The 21217-nt window shown below is 50.7% G+C and overlaps 1 protein-coding gene across 2 annotated transcripts; it reads left to right on the top strand.

Moving 5' to 3' along the window:
- The first annotated feature begins 4484 nt into the window (after nt 1-4484).
- On the top strand, nt 4485-19067 carry LOC144727232 (DBH-like monooxygenase protein 1). Of its 2 annotated transcripts, none has more exons than XM_078605906.1 (14): nt 4485-4947; nt 5580-5893; nt 6616-6759; nt 7031-7210; nt 8116-8199; nt 9824-10006; nt 10934-11036; nt 11356-11522; nt 12239-12324; nt 13113-13209; nt 14354-14413; nt 16316-16446; nt 17380-17530; nt 17964-19067. In XM_078605906.1, the coding sequence occupies exons 1-14, from the start codon at nt 4716-4718 to the stop codon at nt 18123-18125; spliced, it is 2094 nt and encodes a 697-aa protein (XP_078462032.1). In that variant the 5' UTR covers nt 4485-4715; the 3' UTR covers nt 18126-19067. The 2 variants fall into 2 exon arrangements, with proteins under 2 accessions (XP_078462032.1, XP_078462031.1); XM_078605905.1 differs by having other exon boundaries at nt 11356-11591.
- Nucleotides 19068-21217: the final 2150 nt, after the last annotated feature.

Raw genomic sequence — 21217 nt, 5'->3', positions numbered from 1 at the left:
TCACGTGGCCGATGATGTCATCACCAAGCCTCGCCCATCACCTCCCGTCCAGCAGCACATATGGGGACATTACTCTTTTTTCGCAACTAATTCCATGTTATAATTGCTTGAGCCATTGAATAGGTAATCAGCAGAGTAATGGATAATTTAATTATGAGAATCTAGCCCGGCTCTAAAGCTGTGACGATATTGGAGCGGTGGTCGTCAATACGTGGCTCGCGGTTGACGGGTGGACTGCAACAATCTTTTATCGTGGATCTCAAGACAAATGAGAACAAAAACTGATATAAGCAGACAACAAAGCTCGTTATTGTTAATGGCAAATAAAAATACCCCACTTAGAATTCGGACCTTAAAAACGTACATACTTCTACCAATAGATGGCGCTTGTACTGCGTGTACAGCTATCCCTCGCCAACCACTGGGGGGTTATGTACCTGGAAAAGGCCGCGGTTGGAAAATTCGCGGTTGGTCAAGTACTGGGAGCCTATGGGAAATAGGGGGTTAGGGGAACCACAGCCGCTATTAGACTCATCATTGCATAACTAATGTGCCTGTCTATTAACTAAACATCGAATAAAATACGGTACATTCAACAATAACATTAAACAAATATACGTGACATTGACTTTACATACCTTTATATTAACGATAATGACAATGAGATGATGGGGGGAGGGGTCATCAATGACAAATAATTGGACAGGCATATGTGTACGTTATCGGAATCGGAAGAAAAAATAAAATAACTTTATCGTTACATTTTCAGGTCGGCTCCCACAAGGCCATGCGGGAGGGCGTGTGGCACAGTTTGGCGCCAACTATCGTAGAGTGCGGTGGTGTCGCTACAGTTCTCTACGGTGAGTACGATGTCTTTAAAAACAACTGTGCTACTATGCATCTCAAATAAAATTAACGCCAACCGCTTGCACGTTCTCAGATTCGATGGAGAATGGGACACCCACCCTGCGACTTGCAGACGTCTCAGAACGGGTAAAGGTGAATGTGATTGCGGTTGCGATGCGACGCTGTCTGTGCGCTGCGAGAGGTACAGCACATTACAGCAAAGAGACGGACAGCTGATCAAGCTACGACGCAGCGACACGGGTGGCCACAGATGACGCTGTAATGCGGACCCCATGCTTACAAGGGAATCCTCAAATTTCCAGGCCGCGGTTGGTACATTTCGCATACAAATAATAAACCGTGTCCATGTGAATCCGCGGTTAGCGAGGGAATGCTGTGCTGTGTTCCAGGGTTAAATCCACGTCATTGTTGGTCGCAGCTGTTTGTTGGATCGCGCAGCCCCTTTGAGCTTCACCAAATTGGATCACAGTGCTTGTGTATTGGTCACCACTGCTCTAGTGGCTGTGTATACTCTACAGACCCAGAGATATGTCTTAACATCGGGAATATTGGCTACAAGTTTTGACATGTAAAAAGTTACGTCAGGCTCCTCTCGTTTTTGGGAATCTAAACCGAAATAACATGCCAACCACTTTACAAGCATTGCTCAATCCAGGATAAGCAATAGACCTTCTGCAACCACATCAACAAGGGCCTCTTGCAGTGACAGCAGTGACTGAGGTGTTTCTTTTATGTATGTTTAACTTTTTTCACACAGTACGTAGCCAACCGTGCTAATCGGAGATGCGTGGGAAGGACAACAAAATCAACACAAAAAGCAGTTCTCAATAAATGAGTTTTCCATCTAGATTTGAAAGTGCAGAGCTCCAGTGGCTTCCTAATATCGGAAGGGAAGAACGTTCCAGATGGCCACAGAAGTGCATCTGAAAGCGCGTGATGCGGTGGTCATCTTTGTTCAATGGCGAGCCAAAAGCCGCTGTTGCAAGGATGACCGGAGTTCGCGTGATGGTTTATGCTCCTTGACGAGATCAGCATGGTATTGAGGTTAATTTGTGGCAAGCACTTTGTGTGTAATGAGTATGACCTTATGTATTCATTTGGCCAATGGAAGCCAATGCAGCTCGGTGAGCACTTGACAGACATGGTCGTGTTTTGCAGTACCCCGTTACGTCACGTGCAAGAGAATGTTTAACACACTGCAGCTTGCTAATGTTTTTGGCAGACGTTCCGTAAAATAGTGAGTTGCATAATCAAGCATTGTCGATACTACGCTACATGCCACCGTGTTGGCTGTCACGACTCAATAGGGGTCGAATGTGTCGTACAGCCCTGATATGAAAATTGCAGGACCTGACTATATTTTGCACGCGATGATCAAACGACAATATTCCTGTTCGAGTATGGCTTTTTAGATGAGTCGAAAACTGAATCCTGGAGTCTTAGACCACCAGCGTATTAATGTGCTGTTGGCTGCCAAAGGTGTTTGAAAGTCCGTATACCCTCACCTGCCCTGTGTCATGTAAACAATTAATTGTGGCAACTCTAGTGCCTGGTTTGGTAAATCGGGGGCCTGCATACTTGAGAGTGCTCATGGGGACGTAGTATTAGTGGTGGCCGAACAGTCACGAGTGAGGGCAATGAATGACGTGGGTGAGTGTGGCGGCGTGACACGATCAGTGGCTTTTGAGATAAACGTTTTTACGGGTCAAAGTTTGTACGCCAATCAGACCACTCTCTACGAGCCTTGCCTCGAGGAACCTGATCCAATTGAAGTTCTCTTTCATAGCCACTTTGTAAATCCACTGCTGGATGAAGGCCTCCTCAACAATGATCCAGTGTTTTTTCTTCTTGGTTCTTTCGGTAAAGTCACGTAGAAGGGAAGTAATAAAATAATACAAATTAAACATAAAATAATTCTCACGACGTTTCGGCCACAATGCAAGCAGCCGTCCTCAGGTGAAGAAGTCACGAAAGCTTTAAATCGAAAAATGATCCAGTGTTGTTTGGTGAATTAAAGCAGGGATAGTGTTGCCCCATTTATCATTTCAAACCAAACTCTGACATTTTTTTTATCAGTACAGTGTCTAACAAAGCCGTGAAGTTTACGGAAATAAAGTTCCACACAATACTGGTCCCCGATATCGGTACAAATCAAATGCTGCCACCCGAACACAGATGCCAATAGCCGAAGTGCTTGGGTCAAACTTAGACAAATAGGTGGGGAGCATAGACGTGGTGACATGAGTAGAGTACAACATCTAATTTCCCAGCACTGCCCTCTGCTGTCCACACCGCAGCCCCACAGCCTCTGTATAACACCTGTGTTCATGCACGGTGGTTGCCAATCCAAGAACTGTCCAGGCTCAAACCACACTGAGCTTCAGAGATCTGACATCATGGAGAGATCTGCCATTTCCTCATGCACGCCAAGGATGCGTTACGTCATCAGTGGGTGATGTCAGGTCAAATGCTGCTGTCAGCTTCAAACCGAACGAGGAACAATTGTCCTCTCTATTGCCTGCATGGAGACCAGCGTTCTTCATTGCAAGGCCACCGCGGGCCACTGGTGGCCCCTGGTGGCCTTGAGTGCGGCCCCTGACGTGCGTTCCCCCGACAATACACAAAGAGTGACAGCAGCACCCACCATCATCAATCATCATCATCGTGCTGCTGTCAAATCCAACAATGATTTCAAATCAGTGCCGGATTAAGCTAGTGCGCGGCCTGTAGCATATATTATAAAGGGGCCATAAATAAAATAAATACATATTTAAACACCATTTTTTACGTGCATCGTAAATTGTATTTTTTCATTTGCTATAATACGACAAATCGCTAACCTTAAACACCCAGTCGTTCATAAAAGTTGAAGGCGGTATAGTACTAAAGTAATAGAGCAAGTGCAGAATCACTGAACCGGAATTGATAGCTTTAAAGCATTTAGCGCGGGGCCCTTGAAAGTGCGGGGCCCGTAGCTACTTATGTAGCTACTTTTGCTACTGGGATAATCCGGAACTGTTTCAAATGTGTGGCGGTTCTCACACTGATGATGTCTCATCGGCGAAATTGCCAGCCCCCCCCCCACCTCTGAAAATTGTCGATTACAATTGGTGTAGACAATAAAGCAGCTCAAAGTCAACGGAAAGTCTCGCTTTGTTTCGTTTCGGTTGTTATTAGCCACGTGCCCACTGAGCCACGTGGCCGATTATATTGTACAAATGGCGGCAGGGTGTCACAGTGGGTGGGCACAATGGCTTCTTCACTCTTGCGTTGGTGGTCACCTTAACCTACACAATGGCCGCACATTAACAATGTTCGCGGCTTGGTGGTTGTTTCAATGTGACGCTGGCATGCAGCCCGCAGTGGTTAAACATCTCCTTCATTTGGCACATTACCATGTTCATACTCGTAAGTTGATTTTCATTTTCAAATTCAGCTTTCCCCAAGCACTGCAACCCGCTCTCGTCTGCCTCGTCATTGCATGATTTGGTTACTGCCTTGGGTGTGTATACACTCTGGTGTTTTTGTTTTTTTCAGTTGGGGTCCCCTGCAACAGATGTCCCCCATTTGTTTCGAGACCTGGTTGTGGATTGGCAAATACATCGGGGGCCGTGCACGTACCTATGTGGTTGTGCGTGAAAGTCTTCCACCACCACAACCGCATCTACAGGACTATACACAGTCTTAGACACTCGCACGTGGTATGACGAGGCTCTGTTTACGGCGAGCCCTTTATCGCTACCGACCTCCGATAGGGGCAAGGCAGCGATGACGGATCCATGAAGCCCACGTGAACTTTGGTCGCGTGGTGCGAGTGGTGTCGATCCCCCTTGTCACGGCACTGTTAGATGGCGGAATTCACTCGTGGACCTTTTCGGAGTCTTGGACTTGAGATTGAGCCACCGCTATCACGTTGGTCATCTCCGGAAAGTTGCGACATTTACTCACCTGACCAGTCCGTCGTATCTGTCGAGCGGCTATTTAACAGCGCGAAGAGTGGGGGCCAGGAGAAGACCTGCAGCAGACTCGCTCCCAGCCGCACTGAACAGCCAAGCGAAGTTTTACCTTCCACCAATTGCGGTAAATGTAATTAATTGATAACTCAGCTCAGCGCTCACACGCGAGTTATCGATCCAGTACAGAACAACAACTCTTAGAATACTCAATTCGTAACAAAAGTAACTGGTGGTTAGCGCACCGTGCTAAGAAACTTTTTTTTGTTGTTCACCGCATCCGCATATAAAACAAAAATTGCCCATCGATAGGTTGCGTGTGGTGGGGTAAAGTGTGGGCACTCACAACCCCTTGCAAGACGTTTGAGCAGCGTAGTTGAGGTTCTCTAGATCTTCCACCAGCGAGGGCGGCATAAATATTCAATCACACATTTTTAACTTGCATAGTAAAGTAATTGGATTTTTTCATTTGCTATACAGACAGATAATACGACAAATCGCTAACCTTAAACACCCAGTCGGTCATACAAGTTGAAGGCAGTATAGTACTATAGTAATAGAGCAAGTGCAGAATCACTGAACCGGAATCGATAGCTTGAAAGCATTTAGCGCGGGATCCTTGAAAGTGCGGGGCCCGTAGCTACTACTTATGCAGCTACTTTTGCTACTTGGATAATCCGGCACTTGGGCGACTCCACCTGCAGTTGCAGGGCTGCACCTCTACCCTATACGCACGCGGGTGTCGTTGATTCCGCTCAGTTGCTCTTGACGCCGCGATGCCGACGAAGATGCCGGTGACGATGTTGGTGGCGGCGATGTTGGTGGCGGCTCCTACTGCTGCTGCTGCTGCCGCCTCGAGGTCTCTGGACGTCGAGGGAGAGCTGCCACTCAGCGCCCAGGCCAGCGAGGGAGACCTGCAGCTGTCGTGGGGCTTCGACGCCGACCGCATCGTCATGGAGGTCCGGGTTCGCACCCTCGGCTGGGTGGCCGTGGGCTTCAGCCCCACGGGGAGCATGGCAGGCTCGGACGTGGCGCTGGGATGGGTGGACGGCACGGGGGCTGCCCACTTCATGGTGAGGGCACTTGGTAGACAGCTGTTCAACGCCCATGTCAGTTCAAAGCCCGCGGGCTTTTGCGACCAATATCGCCACTAGCAAAGGTTTACTTGCGAATTGTCTGTGTCAGGTGGTGGCGGGTTTAGCGACACACATTGGCATTTACACGATCTGACCCAGCAAACAAAACAGGGTTTAGTACGCGCCTGCCGTCGTCTGCCAGAGGAGGCCTGCACTGCAGTTGATGTGTTTAAGCTCTGCCCCCGGCCAGTAAACTGATATTTTTGTTCATGATTTGCCGACCTCTATGCTTTGCACTCCTGTCGTGTTTTTTATGTTGTTTGTTTTCGTGTAACTTTCTGACCTGCCACTACCGGGACATCTGTGCTGAGATGTTATCTCCATCGTCTGGTAGGCAGGAGGTCGTGGGTTCGATCCCGACCCTGACGCCTGCTGCTGTATATTTGGAGTTTGCGTGTTCTGTCTCCCCGTGGTCCCCCTCCACGTTTAGAATCAACACCACGCGCTTAGAGTGTTTGGTCCGCTATACATTTCCACGTGATAAGCCACCTCGACGCGCTGCCATGTGTGACAAGCCAGGTCGCTTCTGAAAAAGAGCTGCACAGCTCTCAGTTGGCCTTATCTGGTAAAATAAAAAAATACAAATTTAACATTTTGATTCTGAAGTGTCTCCTTCCACCTCCTCCTTCTGACCCTCCCCACCTCTCCCTGTGTGACAGGACGGCCACGTGATTGACCGTAAGGTGCTGCGCGATGCCAGCCAGGACTACTCGGCCGTGTGGCTCCGGGAGAACGGCACACACACGCACATGCGGCTGCAGCGGCCCCTCAGGACGTGCGACGCGCACGACATGGAGCTCAACGTGAGCGACTCGCCCCGTTCATTCGCTCGTTCGTTCGTCGCTCATTCCTTTACCCATTTGTTCATTCGTGAGTCCACACGTTCGCTCCAGAATTTACTCTTTCATTCGTCCGCTCGTTATTTGTTCCTGCGTTCACGCGTCTCATTCACTCGTTCACCCGTTAATTCACTCATTCACTCATTTAATGCGGTCACTCGTTCACTTGGTTAATCATATTCGCGCGTTCGTCCACTCATTCGTTGACACCGCTGCTATCGCACCCCCCGGACAGGAGGACACGATCCGCGTGGTCTGGGCCTACGGAGCGAAGGACCCGGCGAGCGAGGCCGACATTCCGTACCACGGCCCGACCACTCGGGGCTCCATGAGCGTCCAGCTGCTGGGGCACGGACCTCCGTCCGAGCAGCCGCTCCCCTCCCAGCACGCCCACTTCGACGTCAATTACGACAAGGTGACCTCCGCCAGCCGGCCCCGGGGGGCGATGCAAACGGAGCAAGAGCCCGGGCGGCGGTGGCTGATGCCGCACGTGGCTGCCGGCAATGCAGCACTGCGGAGGCAGCGAGGGTTAGTCGGATCGCGCAGATGTCGAGTGAGGTGCCATACCCTGTTCTTGAGAAGGCGGTACAGCACAAAATGTGGACTCCACCTTGTAACATCTGCATGGGATAGAGCGTTTCCCCCTCGCATCACGTGGGTTTTCTCCAGGTGCTCCGGTTTCCTCCCACATGTATACCACTCGTTACTTGGCCGATAACACCTCAATATATAACGAGGACCGCGGAGCTTGGGCAATTAATGACGCCGGCTAACCGCGTGGCTGCTGCCTTCCCGCTCATCTGTGGTTCCTTTTCGCGCCTCCGTGTCGTTTTCTCTCGACTACGAGGGCGAGCGAGCGAACGCTGTTAGAAGTAAAAATTGTTATTAGACGAATATATTAGCGCCCCAACTAACTCATGGGGGCCGGCATTCATTATGAAAGAAATGCAGCTCACCCAGGGCACTACCTGCTTTACGTGGCGAAGAAGCATGGCAGCCCTGTGGGCCTGAATTTCAGGGCTGCACATTTGACAGTTTTATTAAAAGACTGGCGGAACGTGTGGGGTCGTGAGGATCGAAGTCTAGAAAGACTGACCCCTACGGTGACCTTTACGTACGACCAGAGAGCACCGCGCCTTCATTTCAAGAAAGGACGGCGGTTAAGCGAGCGCCGCCACGCTGCGTCGGACCGTGTCGGGCCGCCTGTGGAGATTCCAGCATTCGACGGTCACTCGCCGTCAAAGTACAAAAGCTCCACCGCCTCGCGTAACTCTGCCCCTGACCGACCCCCTCATTCTGTGCGCGACGATTAATCCCCAGTTCGAGATCCCAGCGCAGTCGACCTTTTATCAGTGTGAGATCTTCCCGGTGCCGAAACTCGACCACAAGCATCACCTGATCAAGGTGAGACGCGGGGCCACGCGGGGTTTCGCGTTGGGGCTCGTCATGCACACGGGCGCGGCGGCAGACACGGCCGCACCGGTGCGGTGCAATGGGTGCCACCGGCCCGCGGTGTGTGCGTGTGTGACCCCGGACAGGTGCGCAATATCGGTGTCTCTGCGTTCGGTCGGCAGGAATTGATTTGAACAGAGATCTGGCACCGTTATTGTTCAGAAACCACACCGACTTGATCAGAGTCCTCGTGCTCACTCGGAGACATGTCCGGGTTTAGTCTACAGCCGAGAAGGTGGCAACCCAAAGGCACTTCCAAACACACAACGTGTTCTCAAGGTGGGAGCGGCGACGCAGTGGTTAGCGCACAGCACTGTGAGCTCAGCGACTGAGGTTTCATTTTGATTCCTACTCATGGCTAACATCAGTGACAAATAGCTCAAATGGTCGTGGGCCTCTCCTAGGTAGACACAGCCTTAAATAAGTACCTAGGTGCGGTGTGTAAACATCACCACTGGGGAGACAAAGGCGGTCGGGCGTGGTGCCACCCCTTGTGCGCCGTGGTGGCAAGATGTTAACTACCTCGCCCGGTATACAGGAGTTTATGGGTTCAATCCCAACCCTGACGCTTGTATATTTGGAGTTTGCATGTTCTCCCCGTGGCCACGTATATTTTTCTCAGGATCATCCGGTTTCTCCCTCCACATTTAAAAACGTGCGTTTAGCGTCTTTGGCTGCTGTAAATCTCCACGTGATAAGCCACTTCGTTGGAATATCATTTATCATAGCCAGGTTGCTTCTGAAAAAGAGCTGTTGTATCGCTCAGCGGGTCCTACCTGGTCAAATAAAAGTAGTTTTTAGTAGGCAAGGCAGCAGTTCACATATCTGTCAACCCCTTATCAGTGCCTACCTTATTACAGACAAATTCAGACCTTATTGGTCACCCCCGTGCCCTTATAAAATGTCAACGTTCATCTTACAAAGTCCCATCACAAGAGAGAAACATAAATAAACGACTGTGCGCCTTGTGGACGTGAAAACTCAATTTCCCTGGACAAGAATACGGAGTAACCCGTACGGGTTGACAGCTATGAGTTCACCGCGTGTGGCTGCTGCCTCGCTCGCTCGCCTCGTGCCCTTCCCTCTCTGCGAGAGCGAGGGACGAACGCCGTGCGGTGGCGGCGGTGGCGGCAGCGCGTGACAATTTCAATTAATTGTAAATCTTCAAAGTACCCCGGAAAGCGACAAAAAGGGTAAAACCCCATTCTTATTTTTCATCATTTTGAATACTGGCAAAAAGGTATCCCATAGATGTGACTACTCGCTCCGAGCTATCCGTGTCTTGGTGCTGTTCGCCTTTTAGCGGTCTCTGGTCTGACACTTGTACAGAGACGAGGCCATGAAGAAGGCTGTCTCTGGTGTAGGCCAATCTCGTTTCAAAGGCAACGCGTATATTATCAGAGCATGTTTGTTGGCATGTTTTGCCAAAAAGGCATCTATTTGGTGTTTGAACATCTGAACACAACGCCTGTTTTATTGCCAGAAAGGGTTTAAACCCCACTTCTTATTCTTTCGTTGAGACGGCTCTGCTCGTCGGGAGTGTGTGGGCGATCTTCGGTCCGTGTCTCCGTGCCAGGTGGTGCCACGGCTGCAGGCCAACAACGAGGCCTTCGTGCACCACATCCTGGTGTACACGTGCTCGGCGAACGCGAACGCGTCCCACGTTGGAGCCAGCCACGAGTGCAACCACCCCAACATGCCCGACTCCTTCACCCACTGCTTCGGCGGCATCATGGCCGGCTGGGCCGTGGGCGGCGGCGTGAGTGGCACCTTCGATTGCTCAGCTCGTCCATTATATTTTCCTCTTTTTTTCGATCGCGGTAACAAAAAATAAAAAATTAGTGGGCGGAGGTAAAGGTGGGCGCCCTGCAAGTGCTGGCCCCATGCAACTGCTGGCGGGAAAACCTCCGCCAGAGGGAGCGCTGCAGAAGCGCCACTGAAGTAGTAATGTATATACGTTGAACTTCTTTCGCGCCGTACGTAGCCAACCAACTACCCATTGCTTTGGGCGAATGCCTCCCCCGCCGTCTCCAGTCCATTCTTTTCGCGAATTGCTCCTGTCCAGCGGTTGGCCTCCACTCTGTGATGTCATCTCACCGCCGTCTCTTCCGCCCTCCTCTTGCCATCCCTCTGCCTCCACTCCGCAGTTAAGTTTGCCCTTTTCCTCTCGGAGTAAACTTACGTTTCGCCGGCAGATGGGAAACGACCCATCGGGATGACACGAGCAATGATTGTATTCGCAAACGGATTAGGGAGGTCAAGGTCATCATCATCACGATCCATGGGCGGATAGCCCCGTAGGTGCCCCCTGCACATTTCTTCATTTGTTTCCACTTTCATTTCTGTCCTGTGCCAGTATGGCTCGAGTCGTCGTCAAGCCATCCTCCGTAAGGTCTTTCTCCCTTTCCGGTTCTTTCCATTTTTCCGAACAGCACGCTTTTAACTTTCCTGTTGTTGTTGTCCATCATACGAAATGTTTCCCAATAGTGTCAGTTTCCTTCTCGGGTAAAGGCACAGCCCTAAAATTGCTCGCTCAAAGCCACTGCTGACAGTAGAGGGCCTTCGCTTCGAAGGGAGAGCTCGAGAGAGCCGTTGCGCCGAGTCTTTTTGGCCTGAGTGGTTTCGCCCGAGGTGAACTCAATCAAAATTTGCGAGCGTGCTCAGCGTCGCGCGTGTTCCTGTGCAGACGTTCGACTACCCCCCTGAGGCGGGCTTCTCCCTGGGCGCGCAAGGGGACCCCCAGTTCGTGATGCTGGAGACCCACTACGACAACCCAGCCAAGCTGGCAGGTGAGAGGGTTAGCGTCAGCAGGGGCGGGGGGGGGGGCTCCCTGCGTGCGAGGAATTAAAATGGAACTGGTAACGGGGGGCCCGTGTTAGCAACTGATCAAACAGCGGAGCTTTGAAACTATTACTAAACAATTTTTACCAGGTAAGGCCCACTGAGCTGTATAGAAGACTTACAGGTTTCCCAGAACAGACACCAGTTACGTCGACAAGAGGACTGCTCCTGGGGAAGAACCAGGACGGTGTGGCAACCACGGCCCAACCCTAACCCATGCCCCCCGGCGCTGTGCCTGTGTCCCGTGCGCATCAAACACATGACCAGGCGTGACGGACAGCTCGGGCCTGCGCTTCTACATCACGCCCGAGCTGCGTGCGTACGACTCGGGGATGCTGGAGGTCGGAGTCAACCCGCAGCCCACCCACTTCATCCCCCCCGTGACGCCCTCCTTCGTGAGCTACGCCGTCTGCCCCACGCTGGGCTTCTCCACCGTGGGTCCGCACGGCGACGCGCTCCGCGGCTCCCTGCCTCGCCCGGCAGGAGTCGAGCCGGGCAGATCGGTGAGCAGCCCCGGCAGGGCCCGGGGCGGGCACGCGTGGGAGGTTTGTCCAAAGTTAGAGTACTCCAGAGGACATCAACAACATCATCGTCAGCCGTGGTCAGTCAACTGGGGATGAACGCCTCTCCTGGTCGCCACACTGATCACGCAAACTCCGCCCATCCTCGCAGCGGCGGCTTTTGAGTGGCCCTCGAACAAAGGCGGTCAGCACATAGCACGCTTTCAGGTGCGCTTCTGCGGCCGTCTGGAACACTCTTCCTTCCGATATTAGGAAACCACTGGAGCTATGCACCTTTAAATCTAGCTTGAAAACTCATTTATTTATAACGGCTTTTTTTGTTGAGTTTGTTGTCCTTCCCCCCGGTTGGCTAGAAGTTCAACAAATATACCATCTAATTCTTGTCAAAGACTCCAAATGCATGTTTCTAAACGTGGAGGGAAAAACCGGAGAAAAATCTTCACGACCACCAGGAGAGACATGCAAACTCTAAATATACAGCAGGTGTCAGGGTCAGGGATCGAACCCACGACCTCCTGCATACCGGGCGAGGGAGTTAACATCTCACCATCACGACACCCCCCACCCCCGTATTGATGTCTATCTATGGTCATGTGCGTGTCTCTCTGTGTCCATGCGGCCACACGCAGGCTCGACAGAGCGGAGAGATCCAGGTCTTCGCCACGATCTTGCACGCACACCTGCTGGGAGCGGCGATGCAGTTGCGGCACTTCAGGTGAGTGGGTGTCCCGCGTCCCGAACACGCAGCTGCGCGTGGGCGACGAAGTCATAATCGCCACGGTCCAGCCGAGTAGAATTGTGGAGTATTTTACGACAGTGAGTGGCCTGCAGCGTGGTGGTTGATCGCAGTCCGGAGGACACAAAACAGCCAATCTGGTAGACCGATTCGTCAACATGGGTGGAGGAGGCAAGACATTGAGTTGGTGGGAACAGTAGCCATGGTTGGTAGAAGCGTTAGACGGGTGATCTCTGATGTCTTGTCTCTGTGTGTGTGCAGTAATAACACTGGCCTGGACTTTTGCAGCTGTTTAATACTAATTTCAGGGTGCTGATTCCAAATATGATCTCAGATTTGCTCTATCACATTTCATTTTTATGCAAGTTGTTGCGAGTCAGTGACTACTTTAGTGTTAAAATATGGTGCTGTATTTTTAGGATAGTGTGTTATAATATCATTTTATGTAGATATCCACATTTATTTAATATTTTTCTTCTGCAATTTTTATTGAAAATGCAATATTTGATATCTCAAAAACCTGATGTGATAGACAAAAACTGATGATTTGGAATCAGCACCCCAAACTTACCTTAAAATTGTTGGAATACCTTATGCCAGAAAAGTGTGTTGACCAGTGTAATCACAATAAATGGCATTACTTTATCCTGGATAGCCTCAAGACTCAAGATTGCAGGCGGGTTGCTGCCACTCCAACCACAGGCCTCGTAAAAAAGGGAGATCCGCTAACGCCACGCGGTGACTCCGTCGGTTCGCTTCCTTCGCAGGCAAGGCAAGCAGATCGGCCACCTCGGCAGGGACATGGGGTACGACTTCAACTACCAAGAGGCCCGCTATCTGAAGGAGCTCACCTCCGTCCTGCCCGTGAGTGCGACGTCACGCAACGGTGGCCTTGGGGTGGGCGAACGGGTCGCGCTCGCTGCCCACGCAATCGAACCCCCCCCCCCCCCCCCGTCATAGAGAGTCGCCCAGTTGTACGCTTTGCCACTGGAAAGCACGAACGTGGAGCTTTGCGGCCGACCGACCGATTGGAGAGAAATTTAATCCGTCCCCAGTTGCAGACATCGGCGACCCAATTGGCGACATCGAACAACATCGGAGCTGCGTCAGTGCTGCCCCCTCGCGGGATGGAGGGCAGCACTTTGCCCATGCTGCTGCTGCGTGGCGGCGATCACTTCTCATTGGGTTCCAAATTGTTCGTCGTGTTTAATTGGTGGTCCATCGCTCCGTGCTTGTAGTGCAGGGCTATCGCGGAGGTCTTGTTTCACAGACGGTTGTAGTCTTGTCTGCCAGTAGAGAGCAATATTTGCTACTTATTTTTGTTAAGTTTAACCGGTTTGCAGTGCCACGGTGACGAGATGTTAACTACCTCGCCTGGTGTACAGGAGATCCTGAGTTCGATACCGAACCTGACGCCTGCTGTATATTTGAAGTTTGCGTGTCTCTTTCCCCAGTGTAACGTGGGTTTTTCTCTGGGTACTCCGGTTTCCCCCCCACATTTAGAGACATGCGTTTTAGAGTATTTGCCTGCGATACATTTCCACGAGATAAGCCACTTCGTTGGGTTCTCATTTGTGGCCAGGTCGCTTCTGAGCTACGGACCTCAGTGGGGCCTTACCTGGTCAAATACAGAATAGCAATTTACTCTGATTTTTTTTAATTAAGAACATTTGGGAGACATGGCCGCCTACTATTTTTAATTTATAAAGTTACGGGTTCTTTAACATTCGCTTGTGAAGCAGATGGCAAGTATCTCTTTTTTCTAGTTAATACGTCCTCTCTAGAGCTTGCCCGAGTGGAAGACCCTTCTGCCAGCGGTAGCATGAGCAAAGAATTTCAGGGCTGCACCTTTACCCACAGCCGCAGTATTAACCAGGGTGACCCACTGGGCTCAAACTGTGAAGCCTTCTCTGCGACGAATGGAAGACGTGCGACCTCTTGACCATGTCGCTGTGAGCGCTTGGTGATGCATGTGTTGTGCGTGTGTTGTGCGTGTGTGTGTTGGCAGGGCGATGAACTTGTCACGGAGTGCACCTACAGAAGCACGAGCCGCTCACACACCACCACGGTGCGTGCTCTCACCACCACCACCGTCTCCTCCTCTCTGACCACAAATCTCACCAACAGCAACAACAACGTCAGGAATAAGAGTAGTATTACAGCATTTAGTCAATGTCACTGCTGGATTAATGCCTCTGCATGTCAATGTCCAGTCATGTGAGTTGTTTGACCATACTTCACCAGTGCTGGTCAGTGCGGGTTGCTGAAGGCGGGCAGCAAAAGGAACGCGGGCGCTTAGGAGCACATCACAACGACATGATGATGATGATGGGGGTGACCTTAATTTCCCACTGCCTTCCACCACTGCAGTGATGTCCACAATACGGGTGCCCGTGTACGTACGTACATGTTGGGCTTCTTTCGCACAGGACGTAGCCAACCGTCCTAGGCGGCGCGGTTGGCACGCTCAAGGGGGGGGCAGGTTAGCGATGGGCTGTGGAAGCCACGTTGGACGAGACGTGAGACGAGTCCGGGTGGAAAAAGGGTTTTTGGAGGCGAGAGTGCCCTCTGTTCCGGTACAGATCAGACAACTGGATCCTGACCATGTAGACGTTGCTGGTATTTTGAGAACAGGTTGTTGCTCGCCTTTGGGCACTGCGGTGGCTAGGAGATGTTAACTACCTCGCCTGGTATACAGGAGGTCGTGGGTACGATCCCGACCCTGATACCTACATATTTGGAGTGTCCATGTCTCCATGGTCGTGTGGATTTATCTCCGGGTCCTCCGGCTTTTCCCTCCACATTTAGAATCAACGTGCGTTTAGAGCCATATAGCTCAGTGGGCCTTACCTGTAAAACATTTAATAGTTTAGTTTGGGTGTCTGAGACGGATGCAAGGAATTCAGTGGCAGGACAGGGACGGGCAGTGCGGGAGTTCAGAAGAGAAATGCAGCAGGTGAGCGGCGTGGACGTGACGAGGGAAGAACGGTCGGCACCGGGTGGGTTGTTGCGCTCACGACGGACGAGGTTGCCGATTGCCGAGGCAAGACGTCGGAGTGGCCTCCACGCGTCCGGTAGCCCAATTGGCGAAGACCAATGAGGAGTCGGCAGGCGACTGTCGGGGCCAGGGTGTGCATTGTAATATAAATTGGGGGGGGGGACATCCCCCCATTATTCGAATATGCTCAAAATGTCGCCCCTCCCAATATATTACTATAAAAAAAGAATTGCTATGCTATGTAAATAAAAACAACAATTTGATAAACCTTCGCCACAATATCTGGACTTGTCTTCATATAAATCAATGCATAAATTGCTGTTTATATGATTGTGGTTATGGTTGTTCTTAATTAATCCTTAATCCCTGCCATTACATACAATGAAACAAGAAATGGTACAAAAGTTAAAACAGAGCAATGTAATGCAATACACTATTAGACATTATTGTAAAAAATAAATAAAAATCCATCCCATGTGTTAGTGACTTTTTTATATTTTAGGCAGGAAATGAGTTTTCAAATTTAGATATTTTTCTGGGTTGGGACCTTCAGACACCCTGGAAGATTTGGTCCCCCCCAATGTTGACTCTATGGCTACGGTCTTGGATTGAGGTGTCACTCGCCACCGGTGTTCGCTGCTGTGGTCAGGAATCAAACTGGTGTCAGCAGAGGGGTTCACAGCACAAGTTACGCTAACCACTAGCGCCAGCACTCCCCCGTAATGCGTACAGACCGGGTACCTGGTGGATTGTTACATTGTGGGAGATGGTACGTGTGGGGTGTACGTTGAACTTCTTCCGCACCGTCGTAGTGTAGCCAACCGCGCTAAGCGGAGGTGCCGGGAGAAGGACAACAAAGGAGTGGAAAGCGTCGTGGCATCGACAGATTCGGCGGCGACGATGACGACGTCTCCCTCTGCGATCGTCTCGGCCCTCACTCTCTCTCCCTCTCGCGTTGCCTCCTCCCCACAGGGTGGCCTCTCCACGCAGGACGAGATGTGCATCGCCTTCATCTACTACTACCCGCGGGTGAACGTCTCCCGGTGCCTCAGCCTCTACGACATGGCCGCCGTGGCCCCCTCGCTGGGATTCACCGTGACCCCGTGAGATGCCCGTCCTGTCCACCGGCACCACCACCACCACACCGCCACCACACTGCCACCACCACACCGCCACTACACCGCCACCACACCACCACACCGCCACCACCACCACACCGCCACCACCACCACACCGCCGCCACCACACCGCCACTACACCGCCACCACCACACCGCCACCACCACCACACCGCCACCACCACACCGCCACCACCACCACCACACCGCCACCGCCACCACCACCACCACACCGCCACCGCCACCACCACACCGCCACCACCACCACACCGCCACCACCACACCGCCACCACCACCGCACCGCCACCACCACACCGCCACCGCCACCACACCGCACCCCTCTCCGCCGCACACCGCCGGTCGGAGGGGTATCGCGTGAATGATCGACTCGAGCTGGGATGGCGTTTCCGCCGGCTTCGTTCGCCGAAGCGAGTGAACGTTTAAACCCGCGCGTGGACCTTCACGGCCGATATGATTCGGAAAGTTTCTCAAACTCGCCCCTCGCCGCTGTCAACCCAGCAGCAGCATGAACGGGGCTCGCCAGCCGACGCTTCGTCTCGGCTATTACTGAAGGGCGCCACGGTGGCTAGGAGATGTTAACTCCCTCGCCTGGTACACAAGAGGTCGTGGGTTTAATCGCAACCCTGACGCCTGTATATTTGGAGTTTGCATGTCCCTCTCCGTGGCCGTGGGGATTTTTCTCCGGGTCCTCCGTTTTTTCAACGTGCGTTCAGAGTATTTGGCTGCTGCTATAAATTCCCACACGATGACGAGCCACTCACTTCGTTGAGCTACATAGTAGCTCAGTGGGCCTTACCTGGTAAAAATAAAAAATGGTTTTATAGTTTCGATGAGGAGTCACGCCAGCTCTGGTTCACACTGCGTCATCCGTCTCCCCCGCCCCTCCGCCTTGGTGCAGCGAGTTCCCGTACATGGTGCTCAGCCCCCCGGAGGCACAGGGTGTCCCTGTCTTCCTGCTCTACGACCGAGTCAACTGGACCGAATCCACGGTGCGCGGCGCGGAGGCGGCCGCCCGAGACATGGAGCATCTCGCGATCCACGTGGGAGAGGTGAGGCAAGGGAGGTGGGGGGGAAGGAAGAGGAGAAAAGTGATGGAGGGAGCAGCAGCAGGAGGGAAGTTCGTGTGAGAGCCGTTGATGCTGCTCACATGCAGGCCATGGGCAGGGGAAAGGCACGTGATAATAGTATTGTGGTGTTTGGTAAAACCTGTCACAATTACATTCTGTAAATGGGCTGTAAATTGAAACAACATAAATGCATGGCAAGACCAAGACAATTCCACGTACAGCCGGAATACCCTGCCCCCGAATTAGCACCGCTATTTCGAGCACACGCCGTGAATTCGGCAAAACGAATGAGTGACTGACCGAACAGCCATCGTTACTCAGCTCGCTCGTCCCCATCAAAACAAACACACCGCCTTCTCCCCCCCACCCACCCCCTCTCTGCCTCTCTCTCAACCCTCTCCCACAAACCCTACAGCACAGCTCCAGTGCCTTTCCGGCCCAGCACGTTCCCAAGATCCCCAAGGATCCCGAAGCGCCGCCCTGCGTCCCGAGGGAGCCGCCGCCAAACGCAGGGGCCCGGCCGTCACTTGTGCCGGCCCTTCTGGCTGTGCTGCTCGCCCTCGTGGCGCTCACGTGAGCGCCGCCAACCAGTTCGGACGTCACTCATGCTCGCAGTTTGCCGGGAATCGAACCCAGGCTTTTGAGTTTTGCAGCGCAGCATGCGGACCGTTACACCGACACTCCACCCACGCACACACACGTGCGAGGACAAAGACGCCCCGTGCGGCCTATGCTAACGCATGGGGCTGTAAGTGCTTTATCATGGGACCTTTTTGGCAATTGAGTTTTTCAGCAACAACGGAGGAATTGTTGAAAAGCGAGTGAAATATCTGCGGGACTTTTGTTGCCAGTATGAAAGTATGAAAAACAAGAATAGGTTTTATCCTTTTCTGGCAAATAAAACAGCAGTTGTGTTAAGGTGTTAAAACACCAAATAGATACCGTTTGCCAGGAATCAAGTTTGCATTAACCACAGGTACTTGTGACAAACATGCAAACAAACATGCTCTGGTAATATGGTCATTATGGCGGTACCCCGGGGTACCAAATAATACAAAATGGCCGAGGCAATTAAATATTTTATTTCTGGGACTCTATTTTTTCCAGGGGTCTACTTTACTCCGCGACTGGGATACCAATCAATCCGAAATCAGTGCCCCTCCGCGATGTTGAAACGCCAAACATCAGCATAAAAAATCCGTTATCGAAAAATTCAACTTTGAATGGTGCATCGTGTACAGCTCGTCGAGATGAGTGGATTACTGCATCGCCGACCAACAACAGACTAAAAATTACTGCATCACGGACATTATGCGAGAGCCGGGGTACTATGGTAACCCGGGTAACCGCCATAAGGTTCATATATGGCATTGTCTTTGAAACTGATTGGCCTACACCAAAGACAGGCTTCATCTTCTTGGTTCTTTCGGTAAAGTCACGTAGAATGGAAGTAATAAAATAATAAAAATAAAACATAATTAAATAATTCTCACGACGTTTCGGCCACAACGCAAGCAGCCGTCCTCAGGTGAAACCAGGTCTGTCGAGGCGACAGCGTCTGAATGAAACAGCACACGTGCTTGGAGCATATATATAAGCTGGGTTGGAAGGGGGGGGGGAAAGGGCGCCTTGACAAAATAATTTGCATATAAAGAGGAATTTAGCATATTTATGGGAAATGCAGGTATGTGATTAGTACTACTTATGTCCGTGCATTATGCAGGATTAGCAGCATCCAAGGGAGGGGATATGGGAAATGCAGGTATGTGATTAGTGCTACTTATGTCCGTGCATTATGCAGGATTAGCAGCATCCAAGGGAGGGGATATGGGAAATGCAGGTATGTGATTAGTGCTACTTATGCCCATGCATTATGCAGGATTAGCAGCATCACAGGGAGGGGATAGGGGTAGCATTAATAAAGGGAAGAAGTGTTAATAGTATGTAGCTGCAGTAACTAAAACGACCACGTAAACAACTAAAGTATAAACTACATAGTATCATCAATATACTAAATATACTCTACAATAAGCTGAGTTACTAACAGTAAGTAATACATTACAATTCTACGTCGTAAAAAATATAATATGCTTCCATCTAAACATTATTCTCTTACATCACACGAGTCTACACCGCACTATATACTGCCATAGACAAACCCAACATTAAATTATATACTGTATTGCTATAAACCACCTTATACATTGTAATATTACACTATGTATTATTCTACCCACCCTAATGTATATCACACTGCTGTATATTCACTATACAATTACGATACTATATATTACTTTGTACATTATATTAAGCATGTACATTTTTATACTATTTGTTATTATACATTGTACCGTTGACCGTCGTGTGAAAGATACTAAGAGGAAGAAACAAGATATGTAAATGCGGCGAAGCAAATAATCCATTCCCTGCAGAGAATACAATGCCAGTGAGTGGAACGCGGTCTGAAAGTCACCGTAAACGTGAACACAATCAGTTAAGATCCGAAATGGTTTATTAAGTCCTTCCAATGATTGCTAAGCCAGAATCCATCTTCTCGGTTGAAATTGTCTCTGTGTTTGTATATGTGGATCGCCTCATGAACGAATATCTCATGGTAGCCAGATGGCTTGCAGAGAACCTCTGTCTTGAAGAAGTCAATATCATGTGAGCCCACTGAATTGTAACAGTGATCTGCCACGGCTGAGGTGTTTGTCCTACCGTGTTTCAAGTCTGCTTTATGTTCACGGATGCGGTCCGAGACATCTCGTTTGGTTTCTGCAATGTAACTGCTACCACAGAGGCAACTTAGTTTGTAGGCGCCAGGGTATTGTATGTCTGGAACCACATCTTTTACAGACGGGACCAGATCACGGATTTTATGTACTGTGTTGAATCGGACCTGGATCTTGTGTTTTATCAGGATTTTGGAGATCTTTTTTGTGACCCCAGCAATGTAGGGTAAGGTGATGGTCTTGAAAGGCTCCTCAACGGGATCCTTCTTGATGGTTGGAGTGATGGCTTTGCGGATTGTGTAGTCGGAGTAACCATTAGCCTTAAGAGCTTGGCGTACGTGTTTGAGTTCACTGGCAATGTGTTCCTGGTCGGATATGCATTGGGCTCTATGGTTACTCCGACTACACAATCCGCAAAGCCATCACTCCAACCATCAAGAAGGATCCCGTTGAGGAGCCTTTCAAGACCATCACCTTACCCTACATTGCTGGGGTCACAAAAAAGATCTCCAAAATCCTGATTAAACACAAGATCCAGGTCCGATTCAACACAGTACATAAAATCCGTGATCTGGTACCGTCTGTAAAAGATGTGGTTCCAGACATACAGTACCCTGGCGTCTACAAACTAAGTTGCCTCTGTGGTAGCAGTTACATTGGAGAAACCAAACGACATGTCTCGGACCGCATCCGTGAACATAAAGCAGACTTGAAACACGGTAGGACAAACACCTCAGCCGTGGCAGATCACTGTTACAATTCAGTGGGCTCACATGATATTGACTTCTCCAAGACAGAGGTTCTCTGCAAGCCATCTGGCTACCATGAAAGATTCGTTCATGAGGCGATCCATATATACAAACACAGAGACAATTTCAACTGAGAAGATGGATTCTGGCTTAGCAATCATTGGAAGGACGTAATAAACCATTTCGGA

This window comes from Lampetra planeri, chromosome 25 (assembly GCF_965212315.1).
Source record: "Lampetra planeri chromosome 25, kcLamPlan1.2.h2, whole genome shotgun sequence".
Lineage (NCBI taxonomy): Eukaryota > Metazoa > Chordata > Hyperoartia > Petromyzontiformes > Petromyzontidae > Lampetra > Lampetra planeri.
This window is presented reverse-complemented; position numbering and strand designations above follow the sequence as displayed.